At 36.3% G+C, this 21,772-nt stretch overlaps 2 protein-coding genes across 3 annotated transcripts in view; both read left to right on the top strand.

The window, feature by feature from the left end:
- The first annotated feature begins 302 nt into the window (after nt 1–302).
- On the top strand, nt 303–19,603 carry LOC114541182 (focadhesin-like). The gene is made up of 21 exons (XM_028561168.1): nt 303–387; nt 974–1,045; nt 1,196–1,359; nt 1,448–1,534; nt 2,148–2,249; nt 2,997–3,192; nt 3,296–3,380; nt 10,183–10,304; nt 10,559–10,646; nt 11,118–11,317; nt 11,644–11,714; nt 12,822–13,011; nt 13,277–13,381; nt 14,236–14,459; nt 15,309–15,444; nt 15,808–15,942; nt 17,978–18,028; nt 18,304–18,387; nt 19,056–19,224; nt 19,510–19,538; nt 19,583–19,603. Exons 1-21 carry the CDS (start codon nt 349–351, stop codon nt 19,601–19,603), a joined length of 2,370 nt encoding a protein of 789 aa, XP_028416969.1. The 5' UTR covers nt 303–348.
- Nucleotides 19,591–21,772, top strand: part of LOC114541187 (focadhesin-like) — an 18,270-nt gene continuing 16,088 nt past the window's right edge. For both annotated transcript variants that reach the window (XM_028561171.1, XM_028561170.1), the window contains exons 1-3: nt 19,591–19,692; nt 20,596–20,714; nt 20,842–20,934. In XM_028561171.1, coding sequence (XP_028416972.1) covers nt 19,617–19,692; nt 20,596–20,714; nt 20,842–20,934 — 288 coding nt within the window. In that variant the 5' untranslated portion in view covers nt 19,591–19,616. The remainder of the gene's footprint in view (nt 19,693–20,595; nt 20,715–20,841; nt 20,935–21,772) is intronic.

Genomic DNA, 21,772 nt, shown 5'->3' with positions numbered 1-21,772 from the left:
AATTTCCTGTGACACCGGTCATACTTTTAAATTTAAATAGAGTATTTCGTTAACGGAGAATATATAGCGGTGAAAATGCATTTCTCGTGCTAGGCAGATGTAAATAACTATATATTTGCATGCAGAGTTCTTGAAACACTCTAAAATACCAGTAACCTGTCTGTACCAAACTACAACAGGACCGGTCTGGCCGTTTTTTCCGTATCACAGATCACAGATGTTCGCACAGAAGAAGCGCCCTGGCACACACGAATCAGCGTCATCTTCGCTCTTTCGAAACGTTATGTAACATCGCTTAAAAGCGCTCGTTGGTAGTGCAAAGGTCTTAAAATTGTATGTGGCTGATGAATGATTATGGAGTTACCGAACAATTTGATACAAGAACAGGTGAGAATTTTTAAGAGGTATGATTTATTTTACGCGGAAAATTATATGCTGCCTAAATTTGAATAGCTATTTGCCGTACTACAATTTGCTGTATATGGATTAGTAGGATTACTATATTCAACCAAATCATCCAAATGTGGTATTATCTATATAAATGTCTTATATTAAAGATAGATGAAACTAATTGGTATTTCTATAGGTGGTCTTGCCCCAAAATGGAGATAAAGCCAGATTATTCTATAGAGAGTTTTTTTAAAGATTCTCACTTCAGAAACCAAATTTATAGCTAGGATATGAAAATTTTCATGCATATAAACACTTTGTGTGCATGCCATAGGTGCATGAGCACCCAAAAATGACCCTGCCCCCTGTAAAAAGTTAAATGAACAAGTATAAATGATATACCAAACTGCAGCGGTGGAAATTAAAACACTATCTTAGCTATTTTGTCATCAACACATTGTGCGAAGGGAAGGGGCGCGCAGAATTGTTTTATCATGCAGTCATAAATTAACTCACATGGTGCTGGACAGAACAGGATGGTATTTTGTTATATGTATACTACCTAACCTAATTATGTTTTCAGGTTGTTTGGCAGCTTCTACCTATCATATTGAGCAAAAAGACGTCTAGAAAGCATGCTTTGTCAGATAAAGAGGTTTGAAATAGGGCACTTTACAGATATTATACCGATATAATTTATATACAGATATAATTTATATATTATATATAAATTTGATATGGCATCTTGAAAATGATTACAAAATGGTTCAATAGGTTTATGCAAGTTTTATATTTTATGATAAAGTGCCAACAGATTAAAGAGGTTGGGCAACTGTGGACTAAATGCTGTGATCCATGTTGTGTTATTTCACTTGCGGCTGTTGATGTTTTGGTACATCTGGTTGTGAAGAATGTTTTGGATTTTAGCTATGTTATGCATGGTTTTGTGGCTCAAACTTTGTCAACAAGGTATATAGATTTAATTAAAAATGGCCAACTTCTCAGCCTTTTAACTAAAGTGTTGAAATTTATAAGATCCTAACTATCTTAATTTCAGGCATATCCTTGGACCAATTCGTGGTGTAATAAAGTTATTATGTTTTCAAGTGAAGTCCACTATAGAAGTTGATTCATACAATTTGAGGTTAGTGGAACACTTTTAGTAATTGTAACTTTTAGTGTAGTAGGTACCTTGACTACGCAATAAGTCGATGCATTGTGAGTCACCATAAATTACTGTGTGTGTAAATTATGGCTGCATTAGTTTTAAGAGGAAGTCATATGCCAATATTTATGTTTATTTAGTACACTGACTATAAAATTTCTAAGTACTCCATAATTTTTTTGAACCAGTGCTGCATGATTCTAGTAGGCTTTCTCCAAAGTATAATTTAAGCCCCTTAAATGGCCGGCCTTAAATTATGCTGTATGTGGGTAGTTTGTTTACCTGATCCAGTCTCATTCAAACTGTTACATGAACAACCTTACGGCTTACTGTAGCCGACTATAGTAAGAAAAGTAAATTATTGAAGGTAAATATTGATAATGTTATAGGTTAACTGACATATATGAAAGTGAAAATGTTTTGCTAGAGCAATTCATACAATTACACAATGAAAACATAGCATTTTTTAATTGCTTCATTTGTCTGTATGCATCTCTTTACCCATTCTTACTGATTAATTTTAATGCTTTGTAACTCCCAAACGAAATTCTTTTTTTTGAGACCTCAACGTTTTTGTTTTGTTACCTTTAAGCTCAAATCTGCATCCATATACTAAGATATTGGCTAACTGTCCTTGGTCATGGCCAATGCTTCTTCAAGAGGTTGAAAATATTTTCCAGACAACGAATAAGAGGTAATCTTTTGATGGATATTTTATGACATGTGTAATGTGTAATAAATATACACCTTTATTGTTAAACTATATTGCACACCTGTAGAGTCCCAAGAAATGTGCCTACTCCATGCTACTATGCTGCAGCACCTCTACAGGTGTCTTCATATTGTGGTTTTATTCAACCTTACTAAAGTTGATATATACCACATTCCTGTATATATGCACCATATTACGGATCATTCGACCTTACAATTACCATCAATCATCCCAAATATTTGACATCATCAAGATCGAAATTGCATTCCGGTATATTTGACCTTACCAAAGTCGAAAGTACCATGTTCTGGTATATTCCATTCCGTAAATCTTTGTGCTTGTTAAATTTTGTTATGAATCACTCTGCATCCGCCCTAGCCCCAGCCCACACAGCAATTAAGTTATATTGTTAACAATGATCCTATTGTAAACTTGATCTTAACGCTAGCGTTAGTTCTCATAAAGTGTTCCTTTGATACGTACGTATAGACGCGCCTCCTGAAATGTTTCTTGTGCATCATTTTATTGACTTCCATACAGAGGGTATAGGCTCGTAATATATTTATAAATGCGGTATGCCATTCTAATGACGTAATGGACTGGTTTATTAAACCTTTCTTGCAATATCAGTCAATCTGGTATCAAACTACTGTATTACAGTATCAAAGTATCCAAAATACAGGGAAAGATATTTTAATTATATAATAATCGCTAATTTTGTATTTACAGGTTTATTTCGTCATTTGTTGCAATATTTGAAGCTTTCTTCCAACATGTTTTTTTCAACCCTAAAACTGATTACTCCGCTTGCAAAAGTTTACACGTATTGTTGTTGGAAATATCGTCGGATATGATGGAGGGAAAAGATATAGTTGTATTCGATAGGATTCTGAAATTGATTACTAACCATCTTCGATTTTACAAGGTGAGGTAAACTGATAGGTTTCAAATATTGCTCAACTTTGTATGTTAGGCGAAAAAATGCTACATTTAGCGTTTAGCCATTAATGCAATATTTTATCTAATAGAACAATATGGAATCACTTGGTCACAGTGTTTCATTGTGTCATCAAACATTACGATGGTTTTTGAAATACAACTGTGAGAAACTTGGTATGTACCGTAGACAAGATACTATACCACCAAGCATTGCTTGTTAAAGCGAGGCTTTTTGAGCCTTTAAAATAATCGTATTAGGGAAAACCTGTATAAATGTATTAAAACATAACCTCGTATCCAGGATCTTTAAAACTGAGTTGTTTTCATAAGCATAAGGGCTTACGTTATAGAGGTGGACGAGTAATTCAGCGATCAATAAAATGCCAAATTGCAATGCAGCATTACTGTCCATAGCACGAACCTACGTCACCTTCCTCCATACGTCACGACGAGTTTAGAGTTCGAAGAAACAAATTCAGGGATATATTTACAGGCAACAATTTGATAGTTTTGACCAAGAAACGATCTTACTCGAGGATCATTAAAATTGTCGATTATAGTTGTCGTAAACTGAAATAACGAATATATAAAAACTAAGTTCATGCATTTCTAATTACTATACCAGCTAAAACTACTATAACTATATCTTCAATGAAAGGATAATGAACTATACAGATTATGAATACATATTAAATGCACTAGAAATGCCCTAAACCGCTCAATCTTGTCATGCACTTACTATGGCTAACACATACAAGATAAACTGCTAACTAACTAAATTACAATCGTAAAAGATAAACTTGCATAACAGTCCCGCTTTGTCGAGACGAACGATGCACAAACCGAGATGTTCGACAGCTGTTAATTTTGCGGTGTCATATTGACACCAAAAAAGGTGTCAAATAAAAAGGTACAGAATAACACCATTTCGGGTGCTAAATTGACACCGCGAAATAAGGTGTCAAATTAGCACGATCTTTGGTGCTAGTTTGACGCCTACTTTTGGTGTTAATCTAACACCTGAAGTTTGTGTGGATTAGTTTTTGCACTTTTAGCGCTAGCAATGGAGCGACTAAATAGCATAAGCTATAATCATACGAAGTAGACCAAATGCGATTAAAAAATATTTATTTCTTCTTATGCTGTGACTGGAAAATCTACGTAGCTACAAGAATGTTTAAAATGTTTACGGTACTTAACGTCCTTCAAAAGTTTTTGTCCTAAGGTTTCCCGACGAGAGCAGTTTCCAAGAATGCACACACATTTGCCACACCAGCAATGTACTCCATATTTAGTAGATAAAATGAAGTTGAGTCTGTTCTTTGATAAGTTAACATTTGCCCCTCCACCGCAATCATCAAAGTTTGAACATCTGAAAGGTCTTCTGAACGAATTAGCCTTGGGTCCTGATCTATGGAATCAACAACCTATAATAAATAACAAATATTTTTAAAGAGGACTTTAAAAGTGTTTAAAAAACAAAATCAGCCCACAGAGTTTTGTCACACTTAGGGTTAGGGGTAGGGTATTATGTCGAACAAAGAAATTTGACAGTCAATTATCTGTTTGGATTGTTTGTCAACAAGAATTATGGCAAAGTGTTGAAATAGAGCACTTGACATCAATCCAACAGGTACCTTATATCAACATGAATGCTGTAAACTAAAAGCAAACTTACCTCTGTAATAAGCTGAAGTGCAGGATATTCTTCTAAAATTGTTTCTACCCTTGGCCTTGTTATGGTCCATGAACCCTGTATCAGAATGAATTGAATTATCATGTTTAACAAGTCAGATCCATTTAATAAAGGGTATATACGTATAATAGAGGTGTTATACTGTATTTTTTGATAGCATGCCTACAACCAGATTCAATTTCCTACTCCCAACTATTCAACTATACTGACACCCTAGTTCAGGAACATTTTAAAATCAGGATCAGGATTTTCCGGATTATTTTCAAAATACAAACCACACAAAATACAAAATCTAAGATGAAAAGGGTCGACAGAAACCATGTTTGGTAAACACAGATAATCATAAAGATTACAACAACAAGGTTATCACTTACTGTTCCACAACCACAATTGAGTCAGCAAGGAAGGGATATTTCTAAATTATCATAGATGAAATATTTTGTTTTTCTTCCATGGTTGGATACATTAATTGTATACACTTTCATTGTTGACAGTAAATGTCCCTTCATACCCTTGTCATATCATTAGAATTACAGTTTCCCCTTAATTTGCCACATTTGAGGCCTTCATTCAATCTTGGTGAAAACTTAAAATAGACAAGAATTATAATATATCATAGGTATTGTAGATTTATTTATAGTTGATAAATGTATCAGTCCACAATTCAACCTCACTATAGAAGACAATCAATGGCTGGGCAATTGAATGACTGACAGTATTTGTTAGAATACAAGTTGAATTCAAATTTTTCAGCAGGCTATTAAATAGTTCTTTCAGGTAACCTGTAGGAGATTTTATGTCTCAATAATGTTATCAAAAGACATATTACATAGGCACATATATTCCATGAAACAAAAAACTTTCTCTAACATCAAATGTATCAAATAGGGCACAAATTGTCAACTGCTAATATAGGATAAAATATCGTTAAATTACATCAATATAAGAGCCTAGCGCAGATGCTTCATAAAATCACGGTAAAAAAAATAAACATGAATAGATACCTATTATTGCAATGATATTTTCTTTGACCCAGATTGCTAAAGAGATCATCGCAGTATTGAAAGTAATATTCATTTGGCTTCTCTATAATAATAAATAACACACATTTGTTTGTTTGGCGATTTGGCCGTTTGAGCGAACGTGGATCTCCGTACTCGATCAAATTCAATTCAATTCAACTTACCAAGATATTTCTGAGATAATATCATAGCCAATTGTCTTGATATTTCCTTATGTGAGTCCGTTGCTGTTCAGCATATTTAGAAGTACCAAAATAGTTAAGAAAATACGCTCAAACGTCTTCAACACGGCAGTATGAGATACGATTCAAAAGAGTTTTCAAACGACGCGCTCAAAATTTGCATACAGGCGCTGATCACGTGTTATATTTTGTTCCTTATATGGACATACATATCAGGCGATTGCGAAATAAATACTTTGTAGCAATCAATACATAGGCAGTCCGAAAATATAGCACGGAATAACATAGTTTGATGAAATGAAAAGGACAATGCATCATTATCGATGTACCATTTGTCTAGTATTCGTCTCTATTGGTTTTTTCGTATCATAGGAACAAGCCGGGTTTCCATGTCGTCAGATCACTCAGATGAATAGTTGTGCGAAAACGCACAGGAATTTCTTGTTCCAAAACATTGATTCGAAAATACAGATTTATTTTCCAATAACTTAAATAACCGCTCTTTCCCTATCCATTCCGTCTGAAGATGACTTTGTAATAAAGTCGAAAATTCTTTACCGCCATTTAGTGTTATTTTGACACCCCATACTTTAACTCTCAATCTGGCGTTATTTTAGCACTTTCCGTCTGCAAAACAGGTGCTATTTCAGCACCTTACAAAGGTGCTGAAATTATAAGGTGTCATATTGGCACTTTTAGCGTAATGTCAGATTTGGTGGTGTTAAATTAGCACCGAAATTGGTGTCAAAATAGCACTTTCTATTTAACACCACTGCAATGTGTTGATTTGGCACCTACGCTGGTGCTATCTTAGCACCTCAAAATTAACAGTGCTGGATGGGTTACGAAAACTTGTTCGAAACTTTTATTACAAGTTTTCTCGACGAATGCATATAACCAACTGAGCGAAAAACAAGATTGTGCAAACCTTTACCTGTCCCAAATCGGAACTAGTTACCGAAACTAGTTATTTCGTTATCACTAACCACTAACTAACCAAAAATTTCTTGCTTTTGTTTAATCGATCTGAAAGCCGTACAGGTACCATACCAAATGATAAGTTCTAGCTGCGCACCCAGGCAGGAATAGTGATAATCGACTAATTGTTCGTGTTTTATCGGTAGTACAGTGTATACACTTTTTAATATTCCTAAATTAAACGTTAATATTCGTAAATTAAACGTGGACACGTCAGGTTCACGTCCATGGAGTGTAATGAACACGAAAAATTTGTATTTGCCAAATTTACACCTCTCAAAGTTGCACTTCGAAGTTGCGTGAAAAATTGCATTTTGTACTAGGGGCCTAGCCACCTGAAAGGAGGACGTTTGTATGAAAGCCGGATAGCGCTATCTACCGGATATTGATTTTTTCAACCGTTCTAAAATTGCTTGAAAAGCAATAAAATGTGAGCTTTGGAATCAGCAATTATTAAAGAGGATCCTCCATTTAGGAACACTATAAGATTTAATCAAAGTTATACTCAAAACGGTAGATTTTAAAGCGATTGAAAAAACCACTATCTGGTGGATAGCGCTTTGCGACTTTCATACAACCGGCTCCAGCGTGGGGCAAAAAGGGCGGTTGCGATCGTTCAAGAAACCATTTTTCAAAAACGTTCAGATCTCGATAAGAATTTTTGAGAGGGAGATTGTCTTATAGTGAAAGATGACCAAATAAAATATCCATTTCTATCCACTTGATTGTCTCAAATTATTGTTACCCCAACCTCCAGCATGGGGGAACACCTATTTCAGACTTTTAGAAGCCCTAGAATTCTACATTTTGCCGGTGGGGATGACGATGACACTCCAATGCGCTTCCCCCCTAAAGCCTGGTTCACATATGACTGTGGCATGCCTGCGAAGTATGTCTGCGGTGCTCTTAAGGCATATGAGAACACTCAGCACCGGTTTATCGCCGGTGTCTCAGGCAGGCACAAGAGTTGCCGGCGGTATACCGGGAGAGTTGACTCGAGTTCAACTTTCCAGGCATGTCGGCGGCAAAGCGGCGGTGTACGTAGCACATTTTTATTATTTTTATGTATGTGAACACGCTTCCGACACACCGCCGGTGTGCCTGTAGAAGTCTTTCCCACAATACACTTGTGCCTTATCTAAATTTAGCACATGACAGGATCGAATGGCTTGTTGTTGGGGGTGACGCCGAGCTACCGGCGGTGGAGAATTATTATGGATGCACAATTTTCCTGCGGTGCGTCACAGGCTTACCCCAGGCATATGTGAACCAGGCTTAATGTAGTCTCTAAACTATGTATATTCTATTAACTGTGAACCCACTGAGCGATATATAATAATTCCCATAATCTCAGTGGTTCAACCTCTGCGGAAAAGAGAATTAGGAGTGGAAACACAGTAATTTCCTATCCTCTGTGTAAACACTGAACAGTGATCGAAGGATCGAAGACGAAGTTCGTAAATCAAATATAGTTTTCGCCAAAGACCTATTTTACAAGTTGTTATTTTGGACATATCATATACTTTCCTCCCAACGAGTGAAATTACAACGGATAAAGTAATGTTTGGAGGTAGAATTACCACACGATGTAATAATGTCTTGAAGGCGGCAATTGTTAATCGTCGGGATAGTTTTGGCGCGATTATTCAAACGTACCACGATACGAATGTGTCTCACGAAATTCCCTGTGAAAAGGAAAACATTTACACCACCGAGGATGAAAGAAAATTGCACGAGACGAAAGATGCCGCTTCAACGACAAGAAATGTTTTACAAGAGAGGAATGCAGCTCGCACAAGCCCCAAATACAAAGCAGGTGTTTTGAAATTTGAAAGTAAAGAGAAAGTAATAAAGGAGATGTTGAAAATAGAAGAGCATCATGTGATTAAAGAGATAAGGGATGCACAAGGGAACCTGATTGATGTATTATGGTGTCCTGTATACCTTTGTCCTGAAGCAAAAGGCAAGGCAAGAGGTGGAGAAGAGATACCACATCACAGGTGTAAAACATGTGGCAAAATTGGACTTCATCTTCTGAATGATGGGCAAAAATACAGGCCATGCTTAAGTTGTGCAGGTTGGAAGGGGAATGAGATACCCGGCTGGTATTATCATGTGAAATGTAGCCATTGTGAGCGTACTATGAAACATTAATAACATGTGCGAATGAAACTGTGTTGTTTTGGGCAATCACAATGATGTTAAATACGGAAAGCCTAATGTTACTTTTAATAGCTCGGCAAAACTAACCAGATAATCAAACTTTGTGTCAGGGTTTCCATGTTTGTTATCATTATGTACAAAACCTTTGACAATTGTCTTTAATTAATAGGCAAAATAGATTAATTTTAGATGGATGCTCTCAGAGTTTAAATTTATAGATTGCAAACTATTGAGATTTCTAGTACCCTGGTACGTAGTTTAAGTAAGTATAAGTGTTTGCATATGAATGTGTGTATGTATATTAACGCAATATCTAGATTAAAAAATCAGGTAGCACAGATTGGTGTAAGCTGTTGTTTTTGCCCGGCCAGTTGTTCATGTCAATTATCTATATGTTATATTGTGTCTGCCTGGCAAGAGACCTTGGAACTAAAATCCCAATTTCAACCCCAACATTGCCAGCTCTTGCAGTTTACCATGAAATACAGTTTTAGTGGTCTTGAAAATTTAAAGCATAACCATTTGACATCCTATGCTGCCATATTAAGGGCACTTGGCTAAATTCATACCCCTGCCATGGGGACATGGATCCTTTATTCACTTAAAGTGGCTCTGAGGATTATTAAAATATTTTTGAATGATTTCCCATGGGCAAAGACTCTAAAACTCGTTCCTGAGGCTTTCAAAAGAGAGTACACGCAATACAACAATATCAACAATTTTGGCGGCCAGCTTTGTTGGGTTTGGGGTGGGGTGGTGCAAATTCGCATATCCGTGTTCATTGCCTGCAAGAACAATTTATTTTAAAATAAAATTAAAACATACTGAACGTGAATATATCAAACCAATGACCTATTATTTACCTGGATATACATATACCCCCCATGTGTAGAGCCGAAATTCAACTGAAATGTAATATTTTTACATCTCCATAGACAATCATATGAAGGCAATGACTGTACTCTTCATTGAAATGGTACACAAACAGTTGTCTCTTGGGATGTCAATGATGTCATCACTTGTTTTGTTAAGGAAGATAACGCTAAGAAAACCATGGGTAATGTTTCCTAGTTGTCAAATTAAATCCCCGAGTGCCTTTTTAATATGCTCTTGAGAAATTCGAATCCCCAAGGTGTCTTGCCAGTTAAAACCAGGAATTTAAGCATTCCGATTTTTGGACTGTTAATAATTCTGTACTAAAATGTGTGAATTATGAACATGAAGAAAATGTCACCTCTAGGAAGGGAATTGTCCAGTCCCCCGCACCTGTAAACTGCCCAATTGGTAACTAATTTATTTTTGAACTTCTAGATTCCACTTGGGAATGGCACCATGTTTTTGATATCTCATCTTTTACTTAGCTGTTCGGGATATTATGTTGAAGAACTTATCCATGCTGGTAAGAAAATAAGGGGAAGAAGTAGAATATCCTGAATAGCTGTGCATGTCTTAAGCTGCTTTCCACTTAAACCGTATCGTAGAGTATTCCGACCAGGACTAATGACTTTGAAAGAATGAGATACGCTACGTTTCGCTACGATACGGTTGAAGTGGTAAACGGCCTTTAGGAGTCTTGTTTTTTTTAAATGATCTGCCCCTTCAATGCTATAAAGTGCTCAGACTGCACTATTCGACAGAAATCACACTGCTGTTATCTTGAGACTTCTGTTCGCTGCCAGTGGCAGTGCTCTGATTCGCTAGATATAGTCACTGATCTTGATCTTGATGTAGCTAGTCACGGATCTTGGTCTTGATTAGGCAAAATATGTTAATTATGCCAACGATGCTAGTATGAAAAGTGTTATATAGATTAGGGGGACGTAGAGAAGCATTCCATGTTGTTTAAATAATATCTTGTGTTCTCATTCAGCTTCAAACTTGGCCCATTACATCCTGTCGAAAGGTGGCGATGGCACACAGAAACTTTCCTTTTTAATTCTTCCTTTGCTGCAAATTCTCTCCTCATCAAGACACCGAGAAAATGAAACCACCGTTTTCACTCTTGCTTCTCGACTTCTGAAAGATATTGAAGATGCGCTTCAATCTACAAATTTTACAAATGAAAACAAGGTCAGAATTATATATTGGCTAATATCCTGTGATTATCTCTGTATTGTTTATTGTTTTTCACATTCCACCCCGAAAATGCTTAGTCAGTCTCTAAAGCCACGACTTAGGTCGTCCTCTGACTGGGCGAAGTAGGTTTCACGCAAGGCCTGGCCTAATTTCGTCGACTCTCCCTCTCTTTGACTTTGTCGTCGTCTTTTTAAAAAAAAACAAGGCATTTTAGGTATCGTAGATTCCACGATTTTGTGATTTTTGTCATTCCACGGGAGTCAAGATCTCAAGGAAGATCGTAATATTTAGTTTTTATATGTCACGTGTTTTCATTTCAGGCAGAATCTTTTCCTCGGGGGGAGTTAATGAAGAAGTGCAGTATTTGTGAAAACATTTATATTTTATGCCGGTGAGATAGATTGCTTTCACTTTCCTTTTATCATCGTAAATGGCAGATTTATATATACAAAGTACATGGAGTACATATCATTGCCCTAGACCAGAGTTGCAAAAAGAGTTCAACCTTCCTCCGGTAACATTTCAAGTTTTGAAAACCTTCCTCAAAATGACGTTACGTCATTGAGTCAAGTGGCAACCAGCATGAAGAAATATGTGGTTTTTTGGTACATGCATGTGATCAATTAGAGTGTTCAACTTTGAACCTTCCTCACAAATCTCATTCAAAGCAAACCTTCCTCCGGCTGGTACACGCGTACCCGCAGCTTTTTTGCAACTCTGCCCTAGACCTACTTTATAAATTGAGTTCAATAGGGAAATTCTCAATTTTGTTCTGGTGAACTTAAAAACGAAGTACATTTTTCTGTTCGGGCTGCATCTAAGGAAAATTTCCTTTAGTAAAAACCAGCAAATAGTTTGCTTGGGCGTGCCCGAAGGGTTACAAGAGGGGTGCAGCAAACTAGTTTGGAAGGTTATGTACGAGGTTTAAGTATCCTCGGGTATATTTGGAAGTTTAGTGTATTTTTCGAAGCCCTGACAATCCGTCTTAGTTTTATAGTTTTTCCAACAAACATACATTCTAATATTCAGTTGGTCACCCCACTCATGCCTGGCAACTAGTCTTTACCCCCTCCACTAACGCCCTAGATGACTTATTGTATGTATATCCCTGGCCCTGGTTAATAGGAGTCTTTCTGTGCTTCCCGGACTCAGACAAATGGAATCTTGATTTTTTGCTCTATAAATGCAGGATAGTTGGTTTGATTGGAAACTAGCTTTTTTTAGTATCTCAATTAAGGTGGCCCTCTGCAGTTTCTCGAGATTTTTGAATGTACATTTTAAACAGGGATATTCAGCATCTAAACGTTTGACTAGAAGACTAAAATTTTGCATAACTTTCAGGCAACATACCTAAATATATTCAGAACTTGTGCCTGGCAGTTATTGCTATTTAATAGCAACAGAGACGTTTCAAAATGGCTGCTAAAAAGCATTTAATCGAGTTTATATCGCAAACCTTCAGTTACGTTGACATTTTACTTTCATTTTTATTCTTTAGCAATGATGAGTCAGCACTCCTGCAATGGCTGCGTTCTGTGGAGACATCGTTATCTTCTTCCAGCCAGATCAATAAAGAATTAAGTTTCATCTCATTGCTTCTCTCAAGTTTCTTGTTGACTTGTAACAGTTCGATAACTGTTCATGTTCTGACTACCATAGTATCGGTATGCAAAGCTGACCCAACACAGGTAGTTATTATTGTTAATTTCGAAGGTAACAATCTGAGCAACCAAATTTAGTCTGTGGACAACTAACTCTTATGCATGTTATCAAATCTGGCGACTTTAGACTGTCTCTATATAAGCCATACATTGTTATTTGCGGCTCTTTGATTCCTTTTTTTTAAACAAATAAAACAAATGTTTTGTTAATAATATTTGGTTATATATTTTTATTCAGAAAATCTACCAACCCGATCTAGAGTAAACAACTTTTTATAATCCCCGTTCATAGGCACCGTACTTTTTTCCATTGATGCTTTTTAAAATGGAAAGATGCTCAACACCAGAAGAGAAATTTCATTTGCTTCAGACCATTCCTAAACTTGCGACCCATAAGGTTTGTTAAAATATATAGAATAAATCTATACCATCATGTACACATTAACCACCAGATTTTATCAATTAAAACAATCTTATTTACGAACTACTGAGGAGAAATGAACATATAGTCTAACTTGACAAATATCAATATGGCAATAGTCTGTTGGCAGTCGCGTAGCCAGTTTTGCGATTTTGTCCCGCCATTAAATTTCGAGTTATTTTAACTATTCATGTCTTTAGAAATTTATTGTTTTCACAGTCAATGAACACCGAAATATTAGCGTAGCGGGACAAATCGCCAGGCTGCATGGTCAGGCTACTGCATGTCTGTTCGCAAAAAACACGTAAGCTAACACCGCTCACATTACAATTCTTTTAGTGAGACAATGAAGCATCCAGGGCCAGTTACGATAAAGCTATCCAGCGTAATAGTGATTTTTCTAAAAGTTCATTATTTAAAGTGACCAATGTTTCAAGCCATATTTCACCCAACAACGAGCAATTTTAAAGCGATTGAAAAAATTACTATCCGGTGGATAATGTTATGCAGCTTACGTATAACCGGGCCCTGGAGTACAACCTTTAGGAATTATGACGTCAGTGAACTGCGTCTGTGAATTCGAACTCCTTAAAACAACTCTCAGTTATTCTGCTGTCATATCGGCTTCAGGGCTCTTGCAATTTGGATATAATTAAACTCGCGTAGGCCTGAAGATCGACCTTGTTTTTTGACGGCAGCTGTTAAGTTTTAGCCTTACTTTTGCATAGTGCATGGTTCTGATTAAATGCAATTTAATTTGAAAGTTAGCTCACCTTTCTCAGGCGGGAAAACTCGTACGTATTAACGTGACGTTTTTTATCGATATATAGGTTTGCGTAAAACAAGTCTTGGGTATATTGCTGGTTCTTAACAACAATTCCGAACTCAAAGCAATTACTCTTAGATTAATGTTTAAACTTTGGATGTCCCAACCACGAGTTTTTAAGCATCTGCACCCCATGCTTCAAGAAAAGACACTATCTTTAAACCCGGAGTCCTGGGCCGAACTTCAACTGGCTAAAGCTGTGACAATAAGGGATATCTGTAGAGAAAGGTTTGTTTATGGTTTAATTTCTTCAAATTGTCGCCAGGATTAATTACTTGTTAGTGAAAAATTACGGTTCGCAAGTTGGTTATCAGAACAGCACTGTGTTCTGCCACTTTTGGTTGTTAAAATGCTCTGCATGACAACAAAGTTTAACCTATAACGTATGCAGTATATATCTTTGAAATCTAATAAATCACTGGAACGATACCTCCTATTGTTTTTTGTGAAGCCAAATTCGCGGGACTTTACCTCCAGACTCGCGAGATTACTGCAGAGCGAATTTAAAAGAAATTGGCCTAGAATCCTAGAAATCCAGCCTAGAATAATCCCTGGGGAATAATCTACTATGGGCGGGTTAGATCCAGAGATGGTAACTGTTATTTCAGAATCAGGCAAAGTGGTTTAAAAACTTCCAGTGTCAACGCATCTGTCGTTCCCCCATAAATGAAAAATGAGGAATTTGAGGCAAAGCCAATTAGAATGCCTGAATATTTGATACGCATATAACCAGGTGAATAATGTGCTTTTTGACCGGAAATATAGTCAATTCTATTTGGGTTACAGAAAGTGTAAATAAATTGCTGATTGATCTAATACGAAATTTCTCCATGTTCCATAACCGGAACATTTGTAACCGGTGTACAAAGGTTTAAAAATTTGGGGGCTGCCAGTGTAAGTACAGTGGACGAGCTAAGCAACAGCTTTTGTGTACGAGCGCAGTGGTCGATGGGGGTAACAGGTGCCGATATAGCTCCAAATTCGTCTTTTTGTATAGTTTTTTTTGGGCTGGCCTGGAAAACGTTTTAGCATTATTTTGGTAAGTCAGCCTGGAAATCTGTATGATTGTATTTTTAGACCTTTTCAACACGCGGAAGATCTCGTTGGCATGATTGATGCGATTATTAATGAAAATGCTGATAAGAATTCGAAAGTGAATATTGTATTAGTTTGTCTTGCTTTGGATTCCCTGGAAACTTTGGTTGCAGCAGAGGTAAGGGTCAAGTGCGACCATGCGTTAAAACTATTTATTAATTACAAAAGCCAAATTTAACATGAACAAAATTTCTATGCATATGCTCATACACGAGAAAGCACTCTTTTTCGTTTTAATATTATTGTTATTTTTCTAAAAATTCCTTATGACAATTTGTTTATCACGTGAAAAGTAGCTTCACGGAAGAGTAAACTTATCATCATAATTCTTGTTTTTGCTTTCGAAGAGCTAAATTAGAGAACTCTTTTTATATATAGAGTGTGCAATATTCTTCTTGGAGGCAATCGTAGTGATCTCTTTTCACACCCCTCATACTCTCGCTGTATTAATGAATTCAGTGGATATAATTACCTCGTATAGGTTATAAATTTGGCAACGATTTGGGAGGTTTTTAAGGCTAAATTGGAGCATCATTCTAACCCAATGGTCCTGCGTTGCCTGTGTGATTTGTTTTCTCTCGTGCCGTCATCGGTTGTTGATTCAAAGCAATATGAGGTTAGTGCTATATAGAGAGGTTCCCTTACACTGATGTTAATCTACGCACTACATAATAGCTTTTCCAATTGAATTCACGAATCTACTTTGTTGGAGGTTTGCAAATTTTCTTGATAGGAATAAATTTAGAAATATTTTGATATAAATATATATATATATATATATATATATATATATATATATATATATATATATATATATATATATATATATATATATATATATATATATATATATTCCTGCACGAAATCCAATTAGCCGCTGGAGTCCTCCAGAATGGAGAGCGTCAATTTAGAGGTTTTTCCAGTTTTGCGCATGCGTAATTTTGTTGAATTATTACTCTGTAACTATACAGGGTGTATAAAAAAAAGGAGACCTTTAGAAATCAAGCTATTGTTAAAATTTGAATGCTTTTTCAATTGCATTTGCACATATGCTAAACCGTAGTGCGTGAAATATTGATGGCATGCATGCATACATTACAAAAAGGAGACCTTTAGAAAATGAATTGACGTTTGTACACAAGATTGTCTTCTCCTGGGAATTTGAAAATAACTTTAAAAAGCATAAGGAAGAATAACGACCCAAAAATATTCAAATGACTAAGCACAAATGACTAAGCACAAAAGCGATAACAGTATGCGTGGTAAATTGCTTTAGCTGTTCCTTCAAAACATGAACAAATCATTTGTTCATTATATTTTAACACTGCGTGGGAGCATTAGGGCTGTTCACATGAGTTAACGTTCTAACGGATCCTAAGGCTCACATCAGTACGATAGCACACCAGCACTTACACTATATTATTGCCCGCTGCCGATCGGTAGGGATGGAGACGGTATCCGAGCGAAACGATCGGGCTAGGGGTGAAACGGTGTTTCTTTTGAGTTTGCTGTTTTCGGCGCAGATAATAACTCAACGAACCATGCTATTTTAACGGTACCTCCTCCATCCCGTGATCAACTGTCACACGTGAGTCACTGAAGTGAAACCGTGGAATAAACGATACGAACATCAAAGTACACACACACAAAAAAAAATACCTGTAAATGTGGCGATCATTAATGAATTTACCTTTACCCCAAACACCAATTCCACGACCAAAACGGGTGTGAAAAGAACTGTGCTTAATCCTGCAAAACAAACTAACAAAAAAAAAACCCCAGCGAGATTAATAAGACGCTTCCCCCGTATAGTTCACAACATCGCGTGAAGTCGTTAGGGAAAGGGAGGGATGGGTCACGCAAGCAACTAACAACTCGATCAGGCAAACTGGGCTCATATTTATACTCACCGGAGGGGGCAAGTAGCCGACCGGACAAGCGTCCTAAGACCCGAGATACTACGATACGAAGACCCGTATAACATTAACTTCCTTTATTATTTAATAATAAATACATTTAGAATTGTCTTTGAATCCGTAATGGCTCAGCATCCCATTTTACAAACTCTGCCTATTAAAATGTTTACATGAGTCAGGAATGAATTACAACTTGATCTGACACAGATTCACTTGACATTTCGATCCGGATTAAAAATTACTGATAAATTGAACATAAAAAGAACTGAATGTCATGGACCATGACCTCCAACGTGGCCTCAATTTCTCTCAACACAAACTACCGTACGCTTGTGCATATCGCGAACTGCTTTTCTGATGACGGCAGGCTGGGTATAAGTTAAGACTGCAAAAAGTCTTTGCTCCGAAGTGAGTTGAACCATTTTTGTTCTGGTAGTGTGCTTAGTCATTTGAATATTTTTGGGTCGTTATTTTTCCTTATGCTATTAAAGTTATTTTCAAATTCCTAGGAGCAGACAATCTTGTGTACTACAAACGTCAATTCATTTTCTAATGTATGCATGCATGGATATGCCATAAATATTTAACGCACTACGGTTCAGCATATGTGCAAATGCAATTGAAAAGGCATTCAAATTTTAACAATAGCTTGATTTCTAAAGGTCTCCTTTTTTTTATACACCCTGTAGTGGTTTCGGAATAAATGCCTGATGTTTATTCCTGTATTTCGTTTAGAATTTCAAAGAAAACGTATTGTTGTTTCTCTGGAGATATTCAGAGCATGAGGTATATAACCGTTCTACACTCACAAGAACACCTTCTATTAAAATTCAAGATAGCATGCATTTTTCGAACAGATATGCATCAAAATTATGTACGGAAACGCACATGATTTGACAGTGTTTTTTCTCATGGATAATTGCTAACAACTAGTGTTAATACTTTTTGTAAAGAGATATATATATTTTTAGTCATCCTTCGGTATTTTGATATCTCCGTTTATATATGAAGTTTGTTAAATCTAGGGTATCTGCTCATTCTAAAAGAATTTCGTTTTGTAGAATGAAGACATATCAGATGCATCGTACAAAGCTTTGTCAAAATTTGAAATTAAAGATTTTTTAATAAGACACCTTCCAAAGCAGGTTAGTTTTAGCGAGACTTGTATATGTGATTGAATCATTTTCACGGCGTATACCGCACCATGCAACGGTTAATTCAGTCGAACTCGGACAATTAATTAAACAAGAAGGAATTTGTTTTAACTGAAAAAAACAATGAGGTTTGTTATGGACATAGGCGTTGTTTGGAAGCCTGGCATATTAATGCGAGTCTTTGTGCCCTTAATGGGGATGACGGAAGCTATTTGCCAAAAGAATATTTACATCTGATTAATAGATGACGTCATTTTGAGAGTATATAAGGAACCGAGTTTCAACATCAGATCACCCCAGATGAAGACACTAGACCGGAGTGTCGAAACGTTGGGTCGTGAAAGTTAATCTTTGTGTGGTGATTACTTTCATTTACTAAAACCAGAGTAGCGATAATTACGATGGAAAACAAATGATACAAAAAAACAAATGAGGTTTTTTTTTGCCCTCGATCGCCCAGTCTCTACTTAAAATTAAGACAGCCTACCTCCTATCTTGCTTTTTACTGCCCATAGTAAAATTGAAAAAGAACCATGTCTGGACTTGAATCAAATTGAATCTTTGGCTGCATGAGTGAAATGTAACGCCATTTTCATGAGAGAGACAAAATTTAAAATGCTTTACATGCATTACTAAATGTTACACTATGTTTTCGTTAGACTCGTCAGACAGTTACCCAGCGTCTTCTCTTAACACCAAAGATTAAGAAAATGATGGAAGAGTGTTTACAAAATGAGAAAGAAATGGACATCGAAACTCTACCGATTCCTGCATATTTTTATGTAGAGCTCTTGCAGAGAAAAGTAATCTTCCCTTGTTGTTATCAAGGTAACACTTTTAGGTCAATGCATTCGAGATAATGTCAACTAAACTTAACGTATTTTTTAAGGTTTGAAGCTCTGCGAAGTAGTGAAAAAAATCCCTTAAAGTTTATATCTTAGTGATGCTTAGCTTTCTGATGAAACCGTCATTGGCAGCGAGGCCTTGCATAACAGCGCTATACAGGCAATTGCTGTTGTTTATGCAACTAATCTGCCATGCAGTGTTTTATCTGTCGCCTGTGAAGTTTATTAAAGTTATATTATTGTTGCAATATTGTGCACTTCTCTTTAGGTTTGGAAGAGTTTTTGAAAAGCATTGTAGCCAGGAAATCTCAAACCTTCCACGAGGCGTGGAACATAGCAAGAATGAAAGCAGTTCAAGCTAGCGAAAACAAATCAATGTCCTCTATTCCCGAACAACTGAAAAAACAATACGACAAATGCAAACAACCATCTCTAAAGTCCTCAATTGCAGGTATAGAATTTTTTATCATTATCTTGGACCATTCGTGTAATTAAGTCAACTAGACGTCGTTGTTTAAAATGGATTTTAAGTTTTATTCTTATGAGTCATGTGAACGGATGCAAAACATCCTTCTTTAACATCTGTATGTTTTCTTTATTTTGATCAAAATTTCGGAGAAAATTTTACAACGAAAACGAGGATCAATGTTTTGGCCCTTACAGCCTCGTTTTAGCGTAACTAAAGCATATAAGCCGAGAGAGAGAACAGCAAATACATTCCATTTGAAGCGGTCCTCATTTGTAAACAATGAACGATGCTACCTGGTTTTAAGCGAACGAATGCGACAAAAACGTCGAAGCAAAACGAATAGATTGCTTTTGCCGTTTGAATCCTACGGTTAACGTATAATTAGCAGGGTAAAATAATAATTTTTAACTTGTCTGCATCAGGGTATCGTTGTCACTTGCTAATTTTTCTACATTATCCACGAGGACTTTAATTGCCCGCGAAGATTCAAGCCAACAAATAGGCGAAAAAAATGCGACTTCTTATACGCCATCGTGTGAAATCGTATGGAAATTTTGGCCGTGAGAATATCTCGTAATGGCATGCAATCGCGGTTGTGCAAATATGAAAAACTGGTTTTATCTAGACTGGAAATCTTGCTAAAGTGATTTGAGGGATTTGACAGAGTGTAGCCAACAACACTCAAGAGAACAATATAATAATTTGTAACCCTCTATTATAGTTGTTGAAAAAATTTAAAACAGTGCTACCTATATATAATTATGTATCCCATGATTTCATATCCCATATTATATGTCAGGATGTCTGAACTAGCTTCGTCGATATCGTTCTGCGTAATATACACAAAGTAGATTGTTTTGCATATGCAATGCATTTTGTTTCTAGTATCTTTGTTGTATTCTTATGAAATTCATGCCGAGAAGAGATCCGGTAAACCAATAAGAAGTCAAGTTGTAAACAATATTAAATTATATCGTCAACTGATTAATCAGTTGGTTCAAGATGTACGTATATATGTATGGATTTTTTTTCATTGCCTACCATTGTTACCCTGCTATTTTCTTCTCGCATCGGCCTTTTGTCATCAATCATTCTTTAATCATAGTTTCTGCACTTTCTATATTCCTAAAGGTTCCTGTCAATTCTTCTGATTGGCGGTCAAATATTGAAATTTCTCATGCTTGGACTTTGTTTATGAATCGAGTTTTTGATTCTTATGTTCAGGTATGAATAAAGCATCTGTGATAAAAAAGAAAAGTTAGGCTGCCTATAGTTTAATCGCACTTTCACATCACCAAATAGCACGAGATGTTCTTGCTGCTAACAATTTAAAAATGCGACATGATGGTGGTATTAGTGTATAGACAACGTTAGATTTTATTTTATATCTTACATTTTGTGAACATCAATTTAATGGGTACGAAGTCTTCATTTGACAAGACGTCTTTGAGCTTGCGAAGATGTTTTCGAGTTTGTATATGTTCTATACCGCAGAGCATTCTTATTTTGCTCAATCCTGGACATGCTGGACATTCTACATTTAGAAATTCTTTAGCCTTGCGCACTGCCTATCAATCAAAATTTAACATACCTAGCATAATTACTGTTAAATGAACTTTGATATGAAATAATAGTGCCTATACCAAAGGATTATAGTAATAATAAACTGACAAAATATAATAGGTTCCGACGATTGAACCGCAATTTGTACCGCTGCGCGATACATGAAACAAGCTGATATAAGTGAAAAGTACCGAAAGGAAGCAACTAGTTACCTTGACGCCAGAATAATTTTTCAGTGTGTTAAGGCTCTCAATATAATATTTTCTTGTTGTTCCTGTTAGAAGTCCACGATGGATTTGGAGTAAAGCATTAATTCTTACCAAAATATAGTGCGTGACTAAATCAACGAAAATATTGCCCTGCAAACTGGAGAATCTTTCACTCATGCAATTTTTGTTGCCTGTATATATGTTTCGAAATTTTTATCCCAAGCAAAACATACACATGCGTTAAAAAACAATGTCATGTTGTGTTTTACACGAGATGTAAACGCATGGAT

The sequence above is a fragment of the Dendronephthya gigantea genome, unplaced genomic scaffold (genome assembly GCF_004324835.1).
Source record: "Dendronephthya gigantea isolate DGI-Jeju-01 unplaced genomic scaffold, DenGig_1.0 000272F, whole genome shotgun sequence".
NCBI classification, from domain to species: Eukaryota; Metazoa; Cnidaria; class Anthozoa; order Malacalcyonacea; family Nephtheidae; genus Dendronephthya; species Dendronephthya gigantea.
This window is presented reverse-complemented; position numbering and strand designations above follow the sequence as displayed.